Genomic DNA, 25,815 nt, shown 5'->3' on the forward strand with positions numbered 1-25,815 from the left:
TAAGCCATAATAATTTATCCTTTTTATTTATGCCCCAGAAATACACTAACTTTCTGGGTCATGTGGCATGTAAAGGATATGCTGAAATCAGTAAAGATGTGCTTCTCTCTCTCTTTCAGTGACCCCAAGGATAACTGAACTAAGGTGGTATTAAGTGCAGTCAAGAATATTAAATTTTTCTGATAATTTAATGAAAACTAGTTAAGGAATAAAAAATGGTAAATGGAAGCTTTTCTTTTGAGTGCCTGTTATTAGTGGTGGCAAAAAACTCTAAACAAAACAAATCTAGTTTTTGCATTTGAGCTCTTTACAGTTCAACAAGAAAGACATGAATTAAAGATTCATACAAATAAGTAAAATCAGTTCAGAAAAATATATTGTGCTTTGAGGGAATATTAGTGGGAGCTGATTTAGTTAGGGAAGCCATGTGGTTTTAATACTTTTTTTTTTTTTTTTTTGCAAGCGTATATTTTGTTTCTCCATCTAAATTTTAAATACCTTGAGGACGGGAACCAAAACCTAACACAATGGTTAATAACTGTTTGCTCACTGAATGAAAATCTTTTGTTTTTCCAGTATCTTTTATAAATACCTAGTGGCAGTTTGGTATATAGCAGGCACTCAGCAGATTTGTTGATTGAAAGGTAGACTGAGTCGGGATGTGATAGGCTGGGCTCTGTAAACAAACCTGGGACCCTCGGGAATACCAGATGAAAGCATTTTTTGCCTGCCTCATATAAAGTCTGGTGGTTCTCTGGGACAGCTCCCTTCAAAGGGTGATTCAGGGTTTCCCACCATGTGGCTGTGCTGTCTTTGACACGAGACCTCCATGCTCACTGTGAGAGGAGAAGAGAAAGGGTATGGAGGTCTCACCCCCTCATATGCCGTCGCCTGGAAGTTGCATATGTAGCAGCCCGTTGGCTGTAACCAATCACGTGGCTCCAGCCTGCCTGCGGGGGAGGCTGGGAAATGTAGTCTTTGACTACGCTTACAAAGAGGAGCATGAAATGGTACTTGGGGCAACCTGTCGCTTTTTGTCTGCATCACTGATTATTTGGGGGTGGTTTGATGGAAAGATAAGTAACTTTGGTACATAGACTGCCTACTTTCTTAATTAGCGGAGATTAGAATCAGAAGTTAATAGAGGCATATGAGGTGGGCTGAGAGGCGACCCTGGTGGGGTTTGTTCACCTTTTATAATGCTCATTCTGAAAGAGTTCAGTCAGGCAGGGGAAACATAAACACAAGACAGAAATTCGGTGCAAATGGGTATATACTGTGCAGACTAGAAAGGGAGGTTGTGTCTGTAGCAGTCAGAGGAGGAGAAGGACCAAGGAAAGCACTAAAAAAAAAAAAAGGTCTGGAAAAGACGGTGTTTATTGTTCTTACCCTCACCAAGGGGGTGCCTGGTTTAGCTCACGCATTAGTATTACAGTCACGATGCCCTCAGCTGCAGGGAACAGATAACCCTATGCAAAACCACTTACATAAGGAAAAATACCTCCGTATAATAAATTCCAAGTTAGAGAATTGAGAGGGATGTTTAATTCTACAGTCGGTGACGATCCAGGTTCTGGCCATGTCTTTGTTTTGCCTTCGTCTTCAGACCGACTCCTCTTGGTCGAGAATACCTGTAGAAAGTTCCCAGCCACACTCCAAACCTCAGTAGGAGAGGAAGGAGGGTATGTCTTGCATAAGTAATGTATTCACGTGGCTGAGACTTTTTTTTCGAAATTTTCTATTTTTTTGGGGGGAGGAAGATGTTGGGGGCAGAAGTTTATTAATTAATTTATTTTTGCTGTATTGGGTCTTCATTTCTGTGTGAGGGCTTTCTCTAGTTGTGGCAAGCCGGGGCCACTCCTCATCGCGGTGCGCGGGCCTCTCACTGTCATGGCCTCTCTTGTTGCGGAGCACAGGCTCCAGACGCACAGGCTCAGTAGTTGTAGCTCATGGGCCTAGTTGCTCCGCGGCATGTGGGATCCTCCCAGACCAGGGCTTGAACCCGTGTCCCCTGCATTAGCAGGCAGATTCTCAACCACTGCACTACCAGGGAAGCCCATGGCTGAAACATTTTGAAAGCACTTAAGAGTGTTCAGTGAAAAGCCTCCCTCCTGTGTGCCCCCTCCTCAACAAATACCAGTGTTAATAATTTTTGGTATATATTTCCAAGGTTCTCTTGAATATATGCCAGCAAATAGGAATATTTTCTTATTTCCCTCCACCTTTTACACAAACGGTAGCATACTACACAAATTATTCTACAGCATTCTTTTGTCATCTAAGTATCCTGGAGATCTTCCCAAACCAGCACATGAGGTTTTGTCATTAGTTTTGGGTTTTTTTTTTTTTTTTTTTTTGAAATATGAGGGTTGATGTTGTAATTGAATCCTCTGTCATTAGTTTTTTTTATAGCCTTATATTTCATTGTATGCACTACTGTAATTTAACTAGTCTCCTATTGATATGTGTATTGTTTCCACTCTATTACATTTGTATATATATATTACAGTTTTTTTCTACTACAAAAATATAGTGGTGAATAACCTTATACGTAAGGGATTTCATATGTGTGAAGGTCTAGGTCTAGCTCTAGATAAGTTCTTAGAAGAAGGATGGCTGGGCCAAAGGATATATGCATTTATAATTTTCATAGAACCAATTTAGCCTTGTGCTAGCAACTTATGTGAGTGCCTATTTCCATACAGTCTTCTCCAAAGAGTGTTATTAAATTTTGTATCCTATTTCAATCTAGTATGTGAAGATAGTTCTGATGTTAAATTTTTGTTAAATTTGTTTACTCTGTTAAATATTTGATCCATCTGGAATTCGAAGAGTATGAATCGCACTTTTTTCCTATTTGACTATTTTTGTGACTGACTACATTTTTTTTACCGAGTCATCTATCTTTTCACAAATTCTGAGATGAGATTTATCATATAATACATTCCCATATATGTTTGGATCTGTTTCTGGACTTTGTAAGGCATTTCATTGATCTCTGTGCTAATACCATTAATTTTTTGGCTTTATTATAAGTTTTAGTACATGATAGGGCTAGTCTTCTGTCATTGTACTGCTTTTTTTAAACAATTTTCATTAAAAAAAAAAAAAAAAAACTCGGGCTTCCCTGGTGGCGCGGTGGTTGAGAGTCCGCCTGCCGATGCAGGGGACGCGGGTTCGTGTCCCGGTCCGGGAAGATGCCACATGCCGTGGAGCGGCTAGGCCCGTGAGCCGTGGCCGCTGAGACTGCGTGTCCGGAGCCTGTGCTCCAAAATGGGAGAGGCCACAACAGTGAGAGGCCTGCGTACCGCAAAAAAAAAAAAAAAAAAACTCAGCTAATCTAATTCCAAAAAAGAGAAATAACTTGGTTTTTTAAAAATTGGGGTTACATGAAATCTTAATCCTTTATAATGTTGAATTTTCCTACCCAAGAATATGGGGTTTTTTTTCTGTTTGTTCAAGCCGTCTTTCAGGCCTTTCAGAATGTTTTCAAATACACATTTCTGGTTTAATTTATTTTGAGATATTTTATAGTTTTGGTGGTAGTTTTAAATTCAGTTTTTCATTTTGTCATGCTTTTTGATGTTTATATGAAAACTGGATCTCTGGATGCTATTATATGTAAACAGTCTAATTCTGATTATTTTCAGTAGTTTTTCTGTTGATTCTCTTGTATTTTCCAGTTATTTTTCTAAGAGGGGAAAAAAAAAAACACTTCCTGGAAGCTTCACAGTAGACTTTGATTCAAAACAAATGGGCTAGGATTGTATCACATGCTATGTTATACCAAGAGCCATGGTGGAATGGAGTTGCCATGATTGGCTTGGTTTATTCAGGATAGATACATCCCGGAACTGAAACTGAGGACAGGCTTATGTTCCCTAAGCAGTGGAGCCTTGAACAAAATTGAATTCTGATAACAAGGGAGAAAGGACATAGAGATGTTGGTAGGACTGGTGTACCACCCTTCCTCTGTGTTCCCTTAGCAACAGTGACTCTTTTCATCTGGAAGTTTCTTCTGACACCAGAGACTCCAGGTTCCTCACTACTGTGACCTCAGTAAGTTCTTGAAATCCCAGAGAAGTGGTAGCTCACTGGCCTTCTGGGTTATTTTATTTAGGTTCAAGGGGAACTTGGATAATTGCCTTAAATCTCTAGTTCACTGTTTAAAGAAGCTGGGCTATTTACTCTTACCTGTATTCCTGAAGAGGTTTAGGGGAAGTGCTTTCAAGGTAGAACCCAGTTTCAATAGCAACACATTTATACAGTTTCATAGAACTGGCTTCTTCTGTAGACAGATGATCTTGTGCATTTTATGTTAATTATTGTTTAATTCCATTTGGGAGGTAATAGCTTCTGACTTTGTCTCCATGTTCTGGAGAAACATCGGTTAAATAGGTTAATTTGATGCAGGGACTGATACATAGGGACAAGAAGGAGTGTTTGAAACATGGACCAACCTGAAAAATCTGGAATATATGTTGCCTTAGCACTTTTTTTTTTCTGTATTAGCTACTGGTCTGATACTAGGCATGCTAAGTGTATGGTGACTATGTATTCTTGGGGAGAAAAACTGGATATGTCATATGACCAAGTATTTCTTTTGACTTCTTTTCTGGAAGAGGCAGTTTGGTTGATAGTGTCAGGCCAAAATGTTGATGCTTTGGGATATTCCAGTGGTTAATAGGAATGAATAGAATACTTGCTTTTGAAAAAATTTAAAACATAAATTTACTTTTAAAGATGTTTATCACATTGTAAACACCCAACTGTACAAAAAGGTTATCGATGAAAACTGGAGTGCCCTCCCACTTCTGGCATGCATGTTCCCTTTTCCTCCCTGGAGGCAGCAACTTCAAACCGTTTTGTGTATCCTTCTAGAAAGGTAATACACATGTATAAGGTTACACATACATCTCCAATCACTTCTCTCACCCTTTCAGTTTTTAATGGGAATTACGGTGTAAAATGTCTTTACTGTGCGTTATCTTTTTTGTCTAGCAGTATATCTCAGGGCTTATGAAGTAGAATGTTTAAATAGTACTCTTAAATATCTTGAAATTGTCTCAAACGTGACAGAGTAGCTCTTTTGAAGTGTTTCAGTTATGTGTACTAACGAGACTGATTATCACTTGAAGGTCATTTAGCCCAGATTTTTTTTTCTCCGTGGGCTAGGAAAGGAAGCTCTGTTAGCAGCCTGACTTCCAAATAGATACTAATGGTAAAGAAGGATTATCCATTTGGATGACTGATCAAGGGAGTGAACCAAGAGATGTTGAGACCTAGGTCAATATCAGTTGTTGCAGTCCCACATTGTTGCTCAAGTCAGTGAAGGTGGCCAGTTGTCACTGTGTGGATGTGATAAAGCATGGTCTGTCCATGAGCTCGCAGCAGCAACCTGGTAGTTCCTCTCCTGGGAAGGTCTTGAAAGCTGGACAACAAAGACATACCAAATTAAAACAAACTTAAAAGATGCTATTTATAATAGTATTTTAAAAACAGGAGATATGTAGGAATAAGTCAAATAAAAGAAGTATGAAACCTCTATACTAAAAACTATAAAGCATTTAGAGAAAGGAAGGAAAACCTAATAGAGGGATAAGCATGTTCACAGATTAGGAAGAGTCAGTACTGGAAAGATGTTAGTTCTCTTAAAATTGATCTGTAGATTCAGAGCAAACCCGTTTAGATTCCCCAGCCAGTTTTGTTTTTTGTTTGTCCCTTAAGCTGATTCTAAGGTGTATATGGTAATTTTGAAGAGCCAAGGCAATTTTGAAGAACAAAAGTTTTGAACACTCACGTGATCATTTATCAAGACTTAACCGTAAAGCTGCAGTGTGGTATTGGCTCAAGGACAGGCCAATAAACCAGTGGATCAAAATAGTCCAGAAACAGCCCTCCATACACATGTTGTCACTTGATTTATGACAGGTGACACTGCAGTGCAGTGGAGAAAAGATCTTTTCAATAAATAGTGTTAGGTCAGCTGAATGTCCACATGGAAAAAAAAACAAATCTTAGCCTCTACAGTCAACCCTCCATGAAAATCAATTCCAGAACGATTGCAGACCTAAATGTGAAAGGTAAAATAAAACTTTAAGAAAACATAGGAAGATATCTTTATGACCTTGGGAATAGGCAAAGGTTTCTTAAACAGAACACAAAGACTGAATGTGAAGGAAACGCACGGTAAGTTGGATTTCATTAAAATAAGAAATTCTGTGTATCAAAAGATACCACAGAGAGAGTGAAAGCCAAGCCATAGAATGGGAATCTAGATTTGCAGTGAATATATCTGACACATAAGTCATATCTGGAATATATAAAGAGCCCCCATAAAGCAAGAAAAAGAAAACTCTTTAGGGAAAAAATAGGCAGACTGCTTGACTTTGTACTTGACAAAAGAGGATGTCCAGTGGCTGAACACATGAAAAGGTGTTCAGCCTCTCCAGTCATCAGGAAATTGCAAACTAAAACCATGCTGTCGTACCATTACGCCTTCCAGATTGGCTAAAATTAAAATTACAGACGTTTCAGGAGTTACTAAGATGTGGAGCCACTGGAGTTCTCATGTCCTGCTGGAGGGACCATCATTTTACAACCACTCTGGATAACTCTCTCTGAAAACTGAACTGTACTAAACTCTCTGAAAACTGAACTGTACTAGGGACATGTACATGTTTATAGTATCCTTCTAAACAGTCCCACCTGGAAACAGCCACTGAACACCAACACTAGTGGATGAATGCATGATGGCGTATTTTATACAGTGATCCTAATGAGAGGAAACGATCTACAGCCACACACCACACACTGGATGCATCTCACAAACACAACACTGAGGGAAATAAGCCAGGCAGAAGCGTGTGCAAACACAACACTGAGTGAAATAAGCCAGGCAGAAGCTTGCGTACTATATAGATTCCATTCCTATAAAGGCAGACCTTGTATATGGTGTTATCAATAATGAAAGTGGTTCCCTTTGGGGGAAGTAGTGACCAGAAGAGGGCATGGGAGGTCCTGGGGTTCTGCTTATGCTCCGTTTCTTATCCTGGGTAGTGATTAACTGTGGGTGTTCACTTTGTGAATTCTTTGAGCTCTACGCTTTGGTTTCTTTGTCTATATGTTCTACTTGAATTTCAAAATTCGTAAATACACATGTATACACACTTATGTAATACATATGTATATATACTTATAAGTATACTTACATATACATGTATACTTACAATGTATAACATAATGTATACTTACATTATATATATGCTTAGTGTGTATATTACATATGTATGTGTATGTATACGTATATAGCCATGTATACTTATGTATAAGTATACATGCATATATACACTGAGACGCATACGTATCCATCCGTACGTGTGTGTGTATGTATGTATGCACACACATACATAGCTATGTGTTGAACAGGCCACAAAATGGAGATGTAAGTCAATAGAAGGGGAGACATACTCAGACCTTCCCAGTTTCTAGATTTTTAAAAGTTAGCGTTCTCCTCTCTTGAGAGTGAGGAGATGAAGGGTTGATCGCTTGGACTGTCCAACTTTGGAGGAGGAATCGCTTACCTTTCAGTTCTCTCTCATCTTTTCCCCCCTCCTGTGTGTCACCGCAAACCCATTTGTCATGTTTAAACTTCCTCCTCAGGGCCTCTCTGTAGACTTTTGCCCCATCCATCCGCAAGCTGCTTATTCTTGTTTCTTTCCCCCTCTTTCATCTTCCTTCCTTGACTTTTCTTGTCACATCTTTCTCTTCCATGGCTCTTTTCCCCCTGGAAAAAGATGTTTGGTTTTGGCATTTCTTGGTTTTAGTTTCTGCTTCCCATTCTTAATTTTGAAAGAGAGGAACCCTTGTCAGTGCCTCTGATAGTCTTCACTGAAGTGGTCTTTACTTTTGTGGGTCTTTGCTGCCTTATCAGCTCTCCTTCCCTGGTTCTCCCACCCTATGGGGAAATGACTCATCTTCTATTGGATTTAAAACAAATTATCCACATGATACACACTCATTATAACAAGTCAGTCTACACTGAGGCATGACCCAAAGTTAATACCCTCTCCCCCGTCCTTCCCTCCAGTGTCATTCTCCTGATGGAACCTGTGTTAACCTCCCCACATTTATAATTGCTTGTACAAATATTTACAAGTGTAGTTACATGAATATGTATTTTCCTATTTTGTGAAAAAAAGAATTTTACATATTACTCTGTAATTTAGTGTTTTTCATTTAAATTTGGGCATTCCTCCAACAAAAATATACTTAACAAAATTCTCTTCAGTAGCTGCATTTATTTCACAATAGAAATAGGCAGTCACTTTTCCAGCCACTCCCCATTTGGTGAATATTGGGTGGTTTAGTTTTTTGCCATTACAAACAATGATGTGGTAAATATCCATGAAGAATGTGGCTTCTACCTCCATAGGACAGATTCCCCTAAGTGGGTTTATTGGGACAAAAGGTATGGGTGTTCATAATGTAACAGGTTCTGCCATGTCTGTTTCTTAAAAGTTATAGTGCTGTATGTTTCCTCTGATGGTATATGGGAGAACCCATTTCCCTACACCGTAGATGTCGGCGGGTGTTACAGAACTGGTTGGGTTATGCTGATCTGATGGGTGAGAAATGGTATCTTGTTTTGAATTGCAGTCCTTAACTACTGGTACAGTTGTGACTTTTGATGGGGAAAATAAAAAGATTTCCTACTTCTGCATGATTACTTTTATTATTTGTTTTTTGGCTGCGTTGGGTCTTCATTTGCTGGGTGTGGGCTTTCTCTAGTTGCGGCGGGTGGGGGCTGCTCTTCTTTGTGGTGCGGTGGCTTCTCGTTGCAGAGCACGGGCTCTAGATGCACGGGTTTCAGTAGTTGCGGTGCACAGGCTCAGTAGTGTGGCTCGCGGGCTTAGTTGCTCCGCAGCATGTGGGATCTTCCCGGACCAGGGCTCGAACCCGTGTCCCCTGCATTGGCGGGCAGATGCTTAACAACTGCACCACCAGGGAAGTCCTCATGCATTACTTTTAAATGATAAAACTCACTTGGGAATTGAAAAAGGAAGCAAATTCCTGGCAGTGAATAAGCAGGAAGAAGAGGAGTTACCTATACACACTGTATTGTAAGTTATGTTGATTTATTTTTTATAAAGCCTATGTAATACTTTCCAACTTGTGCTTCTTATAAGTGAAAGTTGTAAAAAAACTGAAGAAAAAAAAGGATTTTCTTGTCTATTAAGGAAAGAGGGACTTCCCTCGTGGCACAGTGGTTAAGAATCCGCCTGCCAATGCCGGGGACACAGGTTCGAGCCCTGGTCCAGGAAGATCCCACATGCTGCAGAGCAGCTAAGCCTGTGCGCCACAATTACTGAGCCTCTGCTCTGGAGCCCGTGAACCACAACTACTGAGCCTCTGCTCTAGAGCCCGTGAACCACAACTACTGGGCCTGCGCTCTAGAGCCCGTGAACCACAACTACTGAGCCTGTGCTTTAGAGCCCACCAGCCACAACTACAGGTGAAAGCCTGTGTTCCACCACAAAAGAAGCCACCGCAATGAGAAGCCTGTGCACCACAACCAAGAGCAGGCCCCGCTCGCTGCAACTAGAGAAAGCCTGTGCGCAGCAATGAAGACCTAATGCAGCAAAAAATAAAATAAATTTTTTTAAAAAGCTTTGTTTCTCCCTCCCCCTCTTCTGTATTTGCCAAGCACTTTCATACAGATTATTTTATTTGACCGTCATAATAATCTTCAAGGTAAGCAGAGAGGGATTACTTTTTTGGTTTACAGATGAGGAAACTGTCATTGTGCCCAGGGCGGGTTAATGGCAGAAGGAGAACTAGAACTCAGCTCCTTGACCTTGGCTATGGGTTTTGTTTTTCGGGCCTCCCTTTCTCTGAATTTTGGTCCCTTGCAGGGACCCTCATCATCTGTTCCTTCTCACTAGCTTTGAGTACTTTGTCCTCCTGTTCACTGCACTTAGTAGAATCCAGCCAAGGATGGCTAACTTTGCACACGTAATTCAGTGGATGGAGCAAAGGGTTTACAGTTAGAAAACCTGGGAGTGAATCTTGACTCCATTTCGTTTTCTGTAAAATGAAAATAATCATGACTCCTCAAAATAATGTGAAGTTCGGATGAGATAAATATTTGTGAAGGTGTATATTTATGCTTTTGTGAAGTGGTCTATAAACATTCCAGAGCACTTGCTGTCACTGATCTTAGCAGAGGGGAATTCAGAGGTGGCACGTCTTTTTATCCTGCTCAACACAATTGGAGAACAGTCCGTGATGGTTTATAAGTATGTGCTAAATGCTGTGGCCTGGGCCATAAATGGTCCAGGAGATTGGAAAAGAGATCCATGTGAGGTGGAGGAAGTTGAGAAGAACTGGATGGAACGAGACTTGAGATCGCCCTTGTAGAACGAGTAGGGTTTGTACCGCTTATGGTTTCCCTTGTTCTTTAACCCTCCTCTTTCCAGACCTGTAATTTCCATACCCATGTGTGTATTGGTGGTGCCTGGCTGGTTGCATAAAAATCACCTGAGGGAGACTACAGATTTCTGGGCCTTGGCTCCAGAGGGAGAGGATGCCATGGTTATTATGAATTTGAGTTTTTGGATATGAACTAGATTAATTGAAAAGAAACAAGATTATTGAGGTGGAAATGATGACTGTATAGGCGGTGCTTGGCTTTTGTGCATCTTGAGCATATATACATTATTCGTTCACACCCTTCAACAGTCTCAATGCCAAATTTGGATTTTTGTGCATCAGCTGACAAATATAAAATTCTACTAGCATAGAATTTTTAACACTGTAGAGCATTGTAGTGTTTAATTCTACTCCCTTCCAGCCAATAATTTCATTTTACTGGGCTTGCATCTTTGTCCAGAGAACAGTGTTAATTTGCACAGTTAATTGACTATTTTAGTGCCTTGTATCTTTAAATGAGTGAGAATGGAAATAAATATAAAGGGGAAAACAGGTTGAGGCAAAGATGGAAATCACTGGGCACGCGTAATGCCCAAATGCAAATTGTCAGCCTCATTGGGTTCTCATTGCATTTATCATTTAAGTGTGTTTGGTCATGCAGAACAAAGTGAAAGAAGATGTAGAACATTTGTTATTGAAATGAGTGTCGAAAAGGCACAACAGAAACTCCCTTGTAATATGTAAGCATATTGTTGACTTTCACTCTTTCTGTTTCTAAATGTGTTTTCAAGACTCCACTGTGTAATAAAGTAAGGAGCTACTTGTAATAAATGGTAATTATTGGATTGCTTAACATTTATTTTGTACTTGAACTTTAATCGCTAACCAGCAGATGGCGCTCAATCACCAGACATCTGGCAGAGCAGCTAATTCATCTTTCACTTAGAAATTCTTAGGTTTCTATACACCAAGGTCGTAATATATAGCACAGAAAACTATACTTAGTGATAAACGATAATGGAAACATAAAAAGTCTACATGTGTATAACTGAGTCACTTTGCTGTTCGGCAGAGATTAGCACAACATTGTACATCAACTATACATCAATTTAAAAAATAGTCAAGGGCTTTCCTGGTGGTGCAGTGGTTGAGGGTCCGCCTGCCGATGCAGCGGACACGGGTTCGTGCCCCGGTCTGGGAAGATCCCACATGCCGCGGAGCAGCTGGGCCTGTGAGCCATGGCCGCTGAGCCTGCGCGTCTGGAGCCTGCGCTCCGCAACGGGAGAGACCACAGCAGTAAAGGCCCACGTACCGAAAAAAAAAGACAAAACCTAAGAATTCTGTGGGTTTGTTGTTTTTTTTTTTTTTTCAATCACCCTGTCCTCCTTCGACTTTTCAGGTACCACGACAGTGACATTAAGGTAAAAGTAAAGAATTGTTCCCTTTGGTTTTATTTGCTTGATTTTTAGATTGCCTGGATGACTCGAGAATAGCACACAGAGGTTTCTCAAATTCAGGTCAGAGGCCAAAATAATGACTTCTGATGGCCTTCCCCCCCCCCCCACCCCGCATTTGTGTTCTTCTGTGAACTGTTTTGTTAAGTTTTAATGTTAGATTTAAAACTTCTTACTGGTAACCTTTAGCCAGCAGTGAATAGGGAGAAAAATGAGAGTAGTTTACAATTAAAAATTATTTGCTTGTGGTAGATTTTTAAAGATGCTGTTGTGAGACTTGCCTTGGATGACATGTAAGTAAGAGATTTTCCTTGCTTGAGGTCTTACTGTTCTGGACTAATACTAATTAGTCTAAACAAATTGAATAATCTTTATTCAATTAGTTAACAACAACAACCAAAAATTTGAGTACTTTGCAAAAGGCACAGTGTTAGGCATTTATTGTCCCTGGAGTACCAGCTCCCTGAGGTCAGGTACTTGTCTCTCGTTCTCTTCCAAGTCCCTAGATTCATGCTGGCACATAGAAGGGACTCAGTAAGTGTGTGTAGGGAGGATGGTTGGATGAATAGGTGGATGGGATACAAAAACAGAATTGGACAGAGTACTGGACTTAAAGAAGTTAGCTGTCTAGTAAATATGGCCACAAGTAGCCACAAATCCATAGCTTATGATCTTGACAGCACTTTTACTTTGGGGTTGTTACGGGAGTTATGTTGAAATTTGAGAAAATCCCAAAAGGAAATGAAACATTTCCCTAAGTTGTGTCAATTCTCCAAGTCACCCAGTTTGGAAATCTTTATCCTCTGTCTCCATTCTACTCACCAGCACTTGTGGAGCTTTCCTTTGAATTGCTCGGTGAATTGTCCCTTCCCTGCCATTCCATCTCGTCATTTCCCTCATCCAGACCCCCATCCCCTTCTGCCTAAATTGCACTAGCCTTCTGGTCTACCTCCCTGACGGCGGCCTCTCCTCAGTGTAAGCCAGCCTGGATATTGTTGCCAGATTTTGCCTTTAAAGAATGTATGTCAGAGGAAACTATTTATGATTGAAATTTGAGCCTCTGTGCATCTTTATATTCATGGAAAGAAACTAGCTGAGAAAGCTTTGAGAAAGGAATCACCCTTTCAGACCATAGTAGCATTTTCACACCTACAGGTAAGTCTAGTTGCAAAGCTCTGTAGACTCGATTCAACTCACTGACACCCTGGAAACATCATCTCTAGTCCTGACTGCAAACCTCTCTGTGGCCTGTGAATACTCAAACACTGATGTTTTTTCAGACAAGACAAACATTTTATGGTCACTTTGACATCTTTTGGAAATGCTAAGAAAAGCTGCTTCTTGGAATTCACTGCTTTTTCATTTCTATATTCGGTTGATAAGAACACCCTCCCTGTGAACTCTAACAAGTTTCAACTACATTTGTCAGCAGAAAAACATGGATTAACTGCAACCCCCCCATATTGTCATAATTTAATAATATGTATCACTTTCTTTTGAGGATAAAAATGAAATATTTTTAGTGTCAGAAGGGACTAAAACTTTTTGGTAAAATCTTTTTAAGACAGATATCTAACCTGTTTAGTAATGTGGCATTTATTTGATAAGTTCCATTTATTAGATAAGTTCCATCTTGAAAATATGGGTAAAAATGATGGATTTATTTTTTAAAACATTTCAAGTCTACCCTAACCTCAGAAGCATAGTATTTAGCATTTCCTTTCTTTAACTGACTTTTCAAAGGAGAAACACTCCTTCATTGTCCTTCCAAAAGTGGGCTTGAGCTGCAAGGTGTTTTAGTGACAGAATTCCCGTTCAAGTTAAAATTCTCTCCCATCTGCTTGAACAACGTCAGTCTTTGCTGCTAAACTCTTGAAGGCAGGTAGCAGTTAAGATTTCTTTTGCCTTTTTTTTTTTAATCTCAAGATAAATGTTAAATACTCCTCTCATTTTGTCTCTCGCTTAAAAAGCTCAGTGGTTTTCTTAGTTCTGTTTCATAAACATGTACTGAATGCTTCTCCAGCATACTCAGAGGAACTGTCTTTCTGGTCCTAGGGATATAAACATGACTGTCATGTGGCCTCTTTCCTTCCAGAGCTCATAATTTAGGAAGGGAGACAGATGAGTAAATAACTAACTACAATCCTGCTTGATAAATGCCACGTTGGAGGTTTTGCACGAAGTGCCATGAGAGCACCAGGAGTGATTGATTTAAGGGAAGAGTGGGGTGGGGACGGGAATCAGGAAAGACTAAACAGCAGAAGTGACATTTGAGTTGAGCCTTAGGGGATGAATAGAATTTTGCCAGATGGACAAAGGGGTGTGGGAGTGGGGACCCTCCAGACTCATACAAAAACATGAGAGTGTGAAAGTTTGTGCCTTTGTCTGAGATGTAAGTCTTAAGGCTGGAGGAAGAGTAGGGTATGGAAGGGGGTGTCAGGAGATAACGTTGCAGAGATCACTGGGGCCATGTTGTAAAGCTTAAGTTTGACCTGTAGCTTCTAGGGGGTCGTGACAGTTTTAATATAGGGGAGATCTCTGTTCTAGAAAGATCGTTCTGGCAGCAGAGTGTAAGGTGATTTGAATCGGGGTGGCTGGGAACAAGGAGACCGGTTGGAGGCTAAGAGCATCTTCTACATGAGAGATGAGGAGGTTCTGAGCTGAGGCAGCACTAGCGGGGATGGAAATGGGGCATGGGCTTGAGAACCAGCTCCAAGGGAGGTCTTGGGAATTGATGAGATGTGGCCGGGGGGGTGGGGGTGAGGGGGGATGACTTGTGAATACAGTGATGCCGCTAGAGAGGATAGGAGAAGAAACAACTTATGAGGTGAAAGTAGTGAATTTGATTTTGGGTGTGTTGAAATTGGAGTGGAGTTCCCAAATGGAGAGTCCTAAAGGAAAATCCATAAATGTAGATAGAAGAGCCTGTAGGGAGATGGTGTGGGTAGAGAAATTTGAAAGTCAGGGATTTTTTCAATCAAGATGAGGGGTGGGAGGACCTGCCTCGCCTGGATTGTGATGTGTGGGGTTTCTTTTTAACTATTTGTATGCCATTCCTCACCCACCGTCAGATTTCTGATAGTGCCCTGCCAGGGTGGGAGCCCCCAGGTAAGAATCCACCACCATGATGACTCAAGAGAATGTGGCCTGTTTCATTCGTATTGGGGCGTAAAAATGGTCTAAGCACTGCTAGCATCTGTCCTTACAGCCTGAAACCACAGATAAAATTGCCCAGGGAGAGACAGTATAGCAAGAAAAGAAGATCTAAATAGAACCCCTGAGGCACACTTCTATTTAAAGGGCAGATGGAAGAAGAGGGACCTGCAAGTTACAGAGAAGGACCTGCCCGTGGGAGAGAGTGGCGTGGAAGGAGCTGAGGGAGGAGGGCTTTCCTGGATACTGGAAGAAGGTCAGCAGTGGCCAGTGAGGCCTGGAGGACGGGTGAAGTGAGAACTGGGACGAGGTTTTGGCAGTTAAGGAGGTTATGGTTGAGAAAAGTCTCAGCAGAGTGATGGGGTAGAAGTTGGATCACGGGGGCTAAAGAGTGAACCCCGAGGGCCAAGAAGTAGAGCTGGTGAGCACGGTCTGTTTTTTTTTTTTTTTTTTTTTTTTAAATATTTGTTTGCTTTGCGTCTTTGTTGCTGCTCACGGGCTTTCTCTAGTTGTGGCGAGCAGGGGCTACTTTTCGTTGTGGTACGCGGGCTTCTCATTGCGGTGGTTTCTCTTGTTGTAGAGCACGGGCTCTAGGCACACCGGCTTCAGTAGTTGTGGCTCGTGGGCTCTAGAGCGCAGGCTCAGTAGTTGTGGCGCACGTGCTTAGTTGCTCCGCGGCATGTGGGATCCTCCCGGACAGGGCTCGAACCCGTGTCCCCTGCGTTGGCAGGTAGATTCTTAACCACTGCGCCACCAGGGAAGTCCCCCATTACCATCATTTTAAAACGAATCCTATGCGTTATACTATAAAGTGAGTGGCTGTTCCCATCTGGGTAGAAATGGTCGGATATGGTTTCATCCACAAGATGGTCCTCACAGTTTGGACAGAATGCGGGCAGGTGGAGGCAGGAGAGGAGATACCTGGAGTGAGAAGGATCCTGTAAACATGGGACTGAGGCCAGAAGTGTGTGTTCTGTGTTCCTTGGCCAGCAAGGAGCCCAATATGTCTGGTGCAGAAGGAGCGTATGGGTTATGAGAGGGAGTCAAGATTAAGATAATTCAGAATTTATGTTATAAATGCTACGCTATATTCATAGAATTGGTTTTGAAACCCTGCATGTGTTTCTATCTGAGCAGCCAAAATACCCTCTAACAAGAAAGTCAGTGGTCATTTTTTTTTTTTTTTTTTGGCGGTATGCAGGCCTCTCACTGTTGTGGCCTCTCCTGTTGCGGAGCACAGGCTCCGGACGCTCAGGCTCAGCGGCCATGGCTCACGGGCCCAGCCGCTCCGCGGCATGTGGGATCTTCCCGGACCGGGGCGTGAATCCGTGTCCCCTGCATCAGCAGGCGGACTCTCAACCACTGCGCCACCAGGGAAGCCCAGTGGTCATTTTTAATGTTATAACCTGTAGTGGCAACATTATATCTTCTCGAGAAATAATATTTGTGCCTTTGGTGCCACCTGTGAGACAGACTTTGTCCTAATAGAAAGGCCACTTCCATTTGGCCTTGTGTTTTGAAATTTAAGACCTTCATTTATGATTATTGACTCAGATGTCTCATGGAGGATTAGTAAAACTATTATGCGCTGCCACAGTCTCCTTTACAGGCTGTAATTCTCCTGGGGACCAGGCTTGGGCCTTATTCATCTGCGTATCTCTTCCAGAACTGAACACAGTTGCTGGCATAAACTAAGCATGCAATAAATTGGAGTCGAATTGAATTTTCCAAGCAGGCGAGGCTAGCTCCCTCTGCACTCGTGGGAGTGATTTGCAGCATAGCTATATTTTTCGAGTTATGTAACGCCTTTAATCTTGTTCTCAGGTCCAGCCTGATGACTGGAGGGGCCAAGCGAGGAGTACCCAACCCTTGGCTCTTCGAGGAGCCGGAGGAGACCAGAGGCTTGGGTTTTGATGAAATCCGGGAACAGCAGCAGAAAATTATCCAAGGTACTAAATACCCCAAGAGCATGGGCTCATAAACATTGTCAGATTTTTTACCATAGCCTTGGGTATTCCTTATACCCACTGAAAATCGGAGGTAAAACTGTTGGTCTTTGAGAGCTCTTGGCACTTTTGTGCCTCAGGATACCTGAAGATTAGACAAACACTGTTGTCCATCCAGGTAGCTCATGGAAGTAGGGATTCTCTCCTGGGAGAGGGACAGAGCAGTTCTGAGTCTGATCCGTCCAGGTGACTCTGAGGCATGTGCCCCCTCCCTGTTCTCCACGATTGGGGATCATTCTCCAAAGAAAAAGGCTCCATTTTTTTCATATATAAGTCAATTTGTTTTATTTTTTACTTTATTTTTTATTGGAGTATCGTTGCTTTACAATGTTGTTAGTTTCTGCTGTACAAAGAAGTGATTTTGGCTTTTACCTTCAAGTTCATCTTGCCCAGTGGCTTTTAAAACTGCTAATTTCTTCTCTGTTAATTTCAGAAGTAATGCACATTTGTTATACAAAGTTCAAACAATATAGGGATATATAAAATGAAAAGCTGTATCGTTTCTCCGATCTCAAACTGTAAACAGATTAACAATGTTTCCTCAGGCTTTGTTTCTATACATACATACTGTATTTTCAGTATAAGCACACACATATTTTACATAAATGAGATCATGATATAGATAATTCCACAGCTTTTTAAAAAATGTAATATGTGTGATAGACATTTTTCATGTCAGTGTTACAGATGTTCTACTTCTTTAAAAACAGCGTTATGGAGGTGTGGTTGACATCGTAAATAGCACATATGTAAAGTGTATGCTTTAGTAAGCTTTGATACGTGTATACACCTGTGAAACCATCAGTACAATCCAAATAATAAACATAATCATTACTCCCGACAGTTTTCTTCATGTCTCTTTGTAAATCTTACTGTTGTCCCTCCCACATCCCCAGATAGCTGCTGATCTGCTTTCTGTTGCTATAAATTAGTTATTTTTGTGTATAAATGGAATCATACAGTATGTGCTCTTTTGTTGGGGGGTTGGGGTCTGGCCTCTATCTCAGTGTAACTATTTTAAGGTTCATCCATGTTGTTCCATGGATTAGTATTTCACTCTCTTACATTACAGAATAGTATTCCCTTGCATAAATTGACCACAATCTGCATATCCATTCACTTGTTGATGCGTATTTTGTATTATACAAGTAAAACTGCCATGAACATTCATGTGCAAGTCTTTGTATGGACATACATCTTTACTTTTCTTAGGTAAATACCGGTGGAATGACTGAGGCGTATGTTTAACTTTTTTTTTTAAACATCTTTATTGGAATATAAGTGCTTTACAATGGTGTGTTAGTCTCTGCTTTATAACAAAGTGAATCAGCTATACATATACATATATCCCCATTATGTTTAACTTTTAAAGAAACTGCCAGACTCATTTCAAAAGTGGTTGTACAATTTTACATCGCCACCAGAAGAATTTATGTCCCAGTTGCTTCAGGTCCTCACCAGAGTGTTACAGAAAGTCTTTTTAATTTGAGACATTCAAGTAGGTGTGTAGTTGCATTTCATCGTGGTTTTTTTTTTTTAAAAAAGATGTTGGGGGCAGGAGTTAGTAATTTATTTATTTATTTTTGCTGTGTTGGGTCTTTTGTTTCTGTGCGAGGGCTTTCTCTGGGCTTTCTCTGGTTGTGGCAAGCGGGGGCCACTCACTATCGCGGCCTCTCTTGTTGCGGAGCACAGGCTCCAGACGCGCAGGCTCAGTAGTTGTGGCTCACGGGCCTAGTTGCTCCGCAGCATGTGGGATCCTCCCAGACCAGAGTTCGAACCCGTGTCCCCTGCATTGGCAGACGGATTCTCAACCACTGTGCCACCAGGGAAGCCCCATCGTGGTTTTAATATGTATTTCCCCAATGACTGAATCTTTGCATGTGCTTATTTGTCATCAGCGTGTTTTCTTCAATGAAGTATGTGTTCAAATTGTTTACCTAATTTTTTTTTTTTTTTTTTTTTTTTTGCGGTACTTGGGCCTCTCACTGTTGTGGCCTCTCCTGCTGCGGAGCACAGGCTCCGGACGCGCAGGCTCAGCGGCCATGGCTCACGGGCCCAGCCGCTCCGTGGCATGTGGGATCTTCCCGGACCGGGGCACGAACCCGTGTCCCCTGCATCGGCAGGCGGACTCTCAACCACTGCGCCACCAGGGAAGCCCCTGTTTACCTATTTTTAATTGGGTTGTTCTTCTTTTATTATTGAGTTTTAAGAATTAAAAAAAAAATCCTTTTATATGTTTGTCAGATATTTATGTTTTAGAAATATTTTCTCCCCATCTGTGGCTTATATTTTTGGTTTTCTTAATGTCCTTTAAAGAGCAGAGGTTCTTAATTTTAATGAAGTCCAATTAGAAATCTTTGACTACCTAAAGCCACAAAGATTTACTGCCTTTTTTTTTCTAGGAATTTTATAGTTTTAGGTTTTACAATAGGTGTATGGTCTACTTTGAATTGATTTTTTTTTTAATGTAGCAAGATGAAATGCATTTCTTTTTTTTCATTTGCATATCTATTTGTTCCAGCACCATTTGAAAGAAAAGAGTATCCTTTCTCTACTGAATTACTTTACTGTTCTCGGAAATCAATTGACCGTATATGGTGTGGGCCTATTTCTGGACTTTCCATTCTGTTCCATTTGTCCATTTGTTTATCTTTACATCAGTGCTACACTGTCTCCATTATTGTACCTTTGCCACAAGTCTTTAAGTCAGGTAGTATAAGTCCTCCAACTTTGTTCTTTTTCAAAATGTGACTGGCAATTCTAGACCTTTTGCATTTCCATATGAATTTCAGAATCTGCTTTCAATTTCTACAAAAAAGCCTCGTGGGCTTTTTTTTTTTTTTGTGGTACATGGGCCTCTCCCTGTTGTGGCCTCTCTCGTTGCGGAGCACAGGCTCCGGACGCGCAGGCTCAGCGGCCATGGCTCACGGGCCCAGCCACTCCGCGGCATGTGGGATCTTCCCGGACCGGGGCACGAACCCATGTCCCCTGCATCGGCAGGCGGACTCTAAACCACTGCGCCACCAGAGAAGCCCCCTTGTGGGCTTTTGATTGGGATTACATTGCATCTTTAATTTGGGGAGAATTGACATCTTAACAGTATTGAGTCTTCTGACCCATGAATATGGTATATCTCTCCATTTATTTAGTCCTTTAATTTTTCTCAGCAGTGCTTTGTAGTTTTCACTGTACATCTTATACATCTTTTATCAGATTTATCCGTAAGTAATTCATATTTTTTTCTCTTATTAATGGCATTTATAAATTTCTACTTCTGATTGTGGCTAGTATATAAAAATACAATTGATTTTTGTATACTGACCTTGGATCATGCATCCTTGCTAATAAACTCACTAATTTATTAATAGCTTTTGGGTAGAATCTATAGGATTTTCTATACAAATGGTCAATGCCATTTGTGGATAAAGACAGTTTTACTTTTTTAAAAAGACTTTTTTTTAAGAGCGGTTTTAAGTACACAGCAAAATTTAGAGGAAGGTACAGAGTTCCCATATAACCCCTTTCCCCACACATACATAGTCTTCCTCCATTATCAACCACCAGAATGGTATATTTGTTATGATTAATTAACCTACATTGATATTCTAATCGCCCAAAGTCCGTAGTTTATCTTAGGGTTCACTGTTGGTGTTGTACATTCTATGGTTTGGACAAATATAAAATGACATATCCTTCATTACAATATCAGAGTATTTCCACTTCCTTAAAAATCTTCTGTGCCCTGCCTGTTTATCTCTCCCTCCTCCCTCAACCCTTGGCAACCTCTGATCTTTTTACCATCTCCACTGTTTTGCCTTTTCCAGAATATCAGTAGTTGGAATAATACAGTATGTAGACTTCAGATTGGCTTCTTTCACTTAGTAGTATGTGTTTAAGGTTCCTCCATGCCTTTTCAAGGCTTGATAGCTAACTTCTTTTTAGCACTGAATAATATTCCACTCTCCACTTGTACCAAGTTTGTTTATCCATTCACCTTCTGAAAGACATCTTGATTGTTTCCATATTTGGGCAATTATGAAAAAGCTGCTATAAACATCTGTGTGCAGGTTCTTGTGTACATGTAGTTTACCAACTCTTTGGATAAATACCAAAGAATGCAATTGCTAGATCACATGGTAAGAATGTTTAGTTTTGTAGGAAACCACCAAATTGTCTTCGATAGTGATTGTACCACTTTAAATCCCCACCAGTGATGAATTGAGAGTTCCTATTGCTCTGCATCCTTGTCAGCATTTGATGTTGTCAGTTTCCAGGGTTTGGTCATTCTAATAGATGTGTAGTGGTATCTCTTGCTTTAATTTGCATTTCCCTCATGACTTATGATGTGGAGCATCTTTTCATATGCTTATTTGCCGTCTGTATGTTGTCTTTGGTGAGGTATCTGTTAAGACCTTTGGTCCATTAAGAGTTCTTTGTATATTTTAGGTAACAGTCCTTTATTAGATGTTTCTTGCAAATATTTTCTCCCAGTCTGTGACTTGTCCTCTCATTTCCTTGATAGTATCTTTCACAGAGCAGGAGATTTTAATTTTAATGGAGTCCAGCTTATCAATTATTTCTTTCATGGATTGTACCTTTGGTTTTGTATCTAAAAGTCATAGCCAGACTTCTCGTTTCCTGTTCTGCCTGTAAGGACCTTGGAAGTCACCACTCCTTGCTAACAATCAGTAATATAATAAGCTGAACAGACTGAAAAAGTCAACAACTCTTCTTGGATCTGTAAGAGGAAGACACAGGGCAAATCACTTCCTGCAAGATTGGAGAGACAGGAGAATACAGGGAGTCACAGCTTACTGGAGCAGAGACTTCTGAGCAGAAACCAGTGTGGGAACCAGCTGGGTAGGAAGATCTGAACTGTAATTGATGAGTTGCTGGAGGCTCAGTGTGGACAAATCTGAGAATTAAAAACTCCAGGGGACCCAGTCATAGTGGGATCCTCACAGTTGTGTGAGATTCACCTCTAGGAGCTCTACCAGGTTCCCACAGTAAATACCAGAGGAAAATCCCCTCCTGTTTCTGGTGGAGAGAGGGGAAAAGGAACCTTTTTGGAATATGCCAGAGCACTCTGTTCTTCTTAACAAGGTTTCATCCTCAGGAGAAACTACTTAACCAGGACCTAACTTGCTAAATTACATCAGTCTAACTGACCTGGGGGAAAGGAAATGCCTAACTCTAGCCCACTAGCCATCCTGTCCCACCTAAGTGGCAAGGGGAGGAAAAAACTTTGAAACCCTTGTGACGTTCAGAGCCCAGAGACATTGACTCACTAAAGACTAGGACCTAATGATAGGACTTTAGAACATTCCCTTAACACCCACACTTTACCACCACCTTTTACTAAAGGTCTTTTTACAGCAGTTCATTTTACCACGTACATCCTGTCTAATAAGAAAACATTACAAGGCACACCAAAAGGCAAAAAAACATAAGTTGAGGAGACGGAGCAAGCATCAGATCCAGACATGTCAGGGATGTTGGAATGATCAGACCAGGAATTTAAACCAATGATTAACATGCTCAGGATTCTAATAGATATAGTATAGCATTGAAGAACAGATGGGCAATGGAAGCAGAGAGAAGGAGCCAAAAAGAAATGCTAGAGGTCAGAAACACTGTAACAGACATGAAGAATGCCTTTGATGGCCTTATTAGTGGACTAGACATGGCTGAGGAAAGAATCTCTGAACTTGAGGATATCTCAATAGAAACCTCAAAAAGTGAAAAGCAATAAGAACAAAGATTGATATAAAACAGAACAAAATATCCAAGGACATTGGGACAACTGCAAAAGGTGTAGCAGATGTGTAATGGGAATACCAGAAGGAGAAGAGAGAAAAAAAACAGAAAACATATTTGAAACAATGGCTGAGAATTTCCCGCATGTTAATGGCAGACACCAAACCACAGTTAGGAAGCTCAGAACACCAAGCAGGATAAATACCAAAACAGTTACACCTAGGCATGTCATTTTCAAAGTACAGAAAATCACAAAGATAAAAAAAAAATCCAAAAGAATCTAGAAGTAAAACAACACAAAACAAACAAAAAAGAACCCCTCAGTTCTAGAAGAACGGATGTAAAGATGACATCTGACTTCTCAGAAACCATGCAAGCAAGAAGAAAGTGGAGTGCAATCTTTAAAGTGTTGCCAAAAAAACCCCCTCCAAAACAATCTTACCAATCTAGAATTCTGTACCTTGTGAAATTATCCCTCAAAACTGAAGAAGTACTTTCTTAGACAAATGAAAATTGAGGAAATTTGCCAGTAGACCTGCCTTGCAAAAATGGTTTAAAGGTTATTTAGAGAGAAGGAAAATAATATAGATTAGAAACTTTCTACATAAAAGAGCATGAAGAAGGAATGACGTGATAAGAAAAAAGTCATTGCCATACTCAAGGTCATCTAGGTTCTCTCCTATGTGATCTTCTAGTAATTTTATAGCTTTGTTTTACATTTAGATTTATGATTATTTTGAATTTTTGTCAAGAATGTAGGGTCTAGATTCATTTTTTCACATGTGAATGTCCAGTTGTTCCAGCAACATTTGTTGAAAGACTCTTTACTTTGTTGTATTTTCTTTGCTGTTTTATCAAAGATTGTTGACTGTATTTATAAGGGTCTGTTTCTTGCCTCTCTGTTCCATTGACTAGTACCACACTGTTTTGATTACTATAGCTTTATAGTAAATCTTGAAGTCGAGTAGTGTCAGTCTTCTAACTTTTTTTCCTTCAATATTGTGTAAGCTCTTCTGGGTCTTTTGCATCTCCATATAAATTTTAGGATCAGTTTGTTAATATCCACAAAATAACTTGCTGGGATTTTGATTGAAATTGTGTTGAGTCTATAGATCAAGTTGGGAAGAACTGATACCTTGACAATGTTGAAAGTCTTTCCATGAATATGGAATATTTCTCCATTTATCTAGTTCTTCTTTGCTTCCATTCATCAGTTTTGTAGTTTTTTTCATTTAGATCTTGTACATATTTTGTTTGATTTATACCTAAGTGTTTCACTTTTAGGGGTGCTAATGTAAGTTGCATTGTGTTTTTAATTTCAAATTCCACCCATTCATTGCTGGTATGTAGGGAAGAGATTGACTTTTGTATATTAACCTTGTATCCTGCAACCTTGCTATAATGGCTTTTTAGTTCCTGGAGATTTTTTGTCAGTTCTTTTGGAGTTTTTACTTAGGTGATCATATAACCTGCAAATGAAGTTTTCTTTCCTTTTTCCCAATCTGTATGCCTTTTCTTTTCTTTTCGGATTGCATTAGCTAGAACTTCTAGTACAAGGCTGGAAAGAAGTGGTGAGAAGGGACATCCTTGTCTTTTACCTGACCTTAGTGGGAAAGCTTTGAGTTTCACATCACTAAGTATGTTGTTAGCTGTGGGGTTTTTTTTTTTTTTTTTTTTGGCTGCATTGGGTCTTCATTGCTGTGATCAGGCTTTCTCTAGTTGTGGCGAGTGGGGGCTACTCTTCATTGCGGTACATGGGCTTCTCATTGTGGTGGCTCCTCTTGTTGCAGAGCATGGGCTCTAGGCACGTGGACTTAAGTAGTTGTGGCACGAGGGCTCAGTAGTCATGGCTCACAGGCTCTAGAGTGCAGGCTCAGTAGTTGTGGTGCATGGGCTTAGTTGCTCCACGGCATGTGATATCTTCCTGGACCAGGGCTCAAACCCATGTGCCCTGCATTGGTAGGCAGATTTTTAACCACTGTGCCACCAGGGAAGTCCAGCTGTGGGGGTTTTGTAGGTATGAAGTTGAGGAGCTTTCTCTCTATTCCTAGTTTACTGAGAGTTTTTATTAGTAATGGACGTTGGAATTTGTCCAGTATGTTTTCTGCATCTGGTGATATGATCATGTAGTTTTTCTTGTTTATCCTGAAATCCTACGTGTTGGTCCGTGGTTTCACCCATTAGCTGTTTGTAAACAGTGCATCTGTATCCTGAAAAGCACCACATGTCATAGCTGATGGTTGATGGGGAAACTCCTTTGATGTGGTATAATTTTGATGAGATGATTTTGGAGACATGAGGATGCCCTAATGACACTGATTGTCATGGTTGAAGCATCTGAACTTGTATAAACAGGAAATCTGTAGGTCTGTAACCTGGCAACGTTTTATAACCCTGTATATATTTGTTTGTTTGTTTGTTTTGATGGTACGCGGGCCTCTCACTGTTGTGGTCTCTCCCACTGCAGAGCACAGGCTCCGGACACGCAGGCTCAGTGGCCATGGCTCACGGGCCCAGCCGCTCCGCGGCATGTGGGATCTTCCCAGACCGGGGCACGAACCCGCGTCCACTGCATCCGCAGGCGGACTCTCAACCACTGCGCCACCAGGGAAGCCCAACCCTGTATATTAAAGATGGCTTTCTCATAAAAACCAGAACCACACAGCCCTATGGTCAAACGCTTGTGATGTTTGTGCCTCTGCTTTTAAAGGTGCTGTGATGGACAGTTGGCATGCCAGGGTTTGAGAAGAGTGGATGGTTTGAAGTGCTTGCATATACCTGTGCAAAATCAACTGTCTGCCTCTGTTCCTTTTTTACTGTAAATTTTATGGTACTGTTCCTGTTGCATTCTCCAGGGAGCTTCTCTGTAGACAGACACCCCCCCACACACACACCGCCCCTGCAAGTGGTGGAGATGCTGGTGTCTGAGTTTCCTGGTGTATCCAGGAAATCATTTTAAATCAACTATACTCCAATAAAAATTAATTTTAAAAAGTTGCCAGGAACGAAAAAGT

General features: G+C 40.8%; 1 protein-coding gene across 3 annotated transcripts in view; it reads left to right on the forward strand.

Annotated features, from left to right (window-relative positions):
* The window catches only part of STX8 (syntaxin 8), a 249,653-nt gene that overhangs the window by 29,128 nt on the left and 194,710 nt on the right, over positions 1-25,815 (forward strand). For all 3 annotated transcript variants that reach the window (XM_082605555.1, XM_082605557.1, XM_082605556.1), the window contains one exon: positions 16,863-16,987. In XM_082605555.1, coding sequence (XP_082461681.1) covers positions 16,863-16,987 — 125 coding nt within the window. The remainder of the gene's footprint in view (positions 1-16,862; positions 16,988-25,815) is intronic.

This window comes from Mesoplodon mirus, assembly GCF_964341445.2.
Source record: "Mesoplodon mirus genome assembly, chromosome: 18".
Lineage (NCBI taxonomy): Eukaryota > Metazoa > Chordata > Mammalia > Artiodactyla > Ziphiidae > Mesoplodon > Mesoplodon mirus.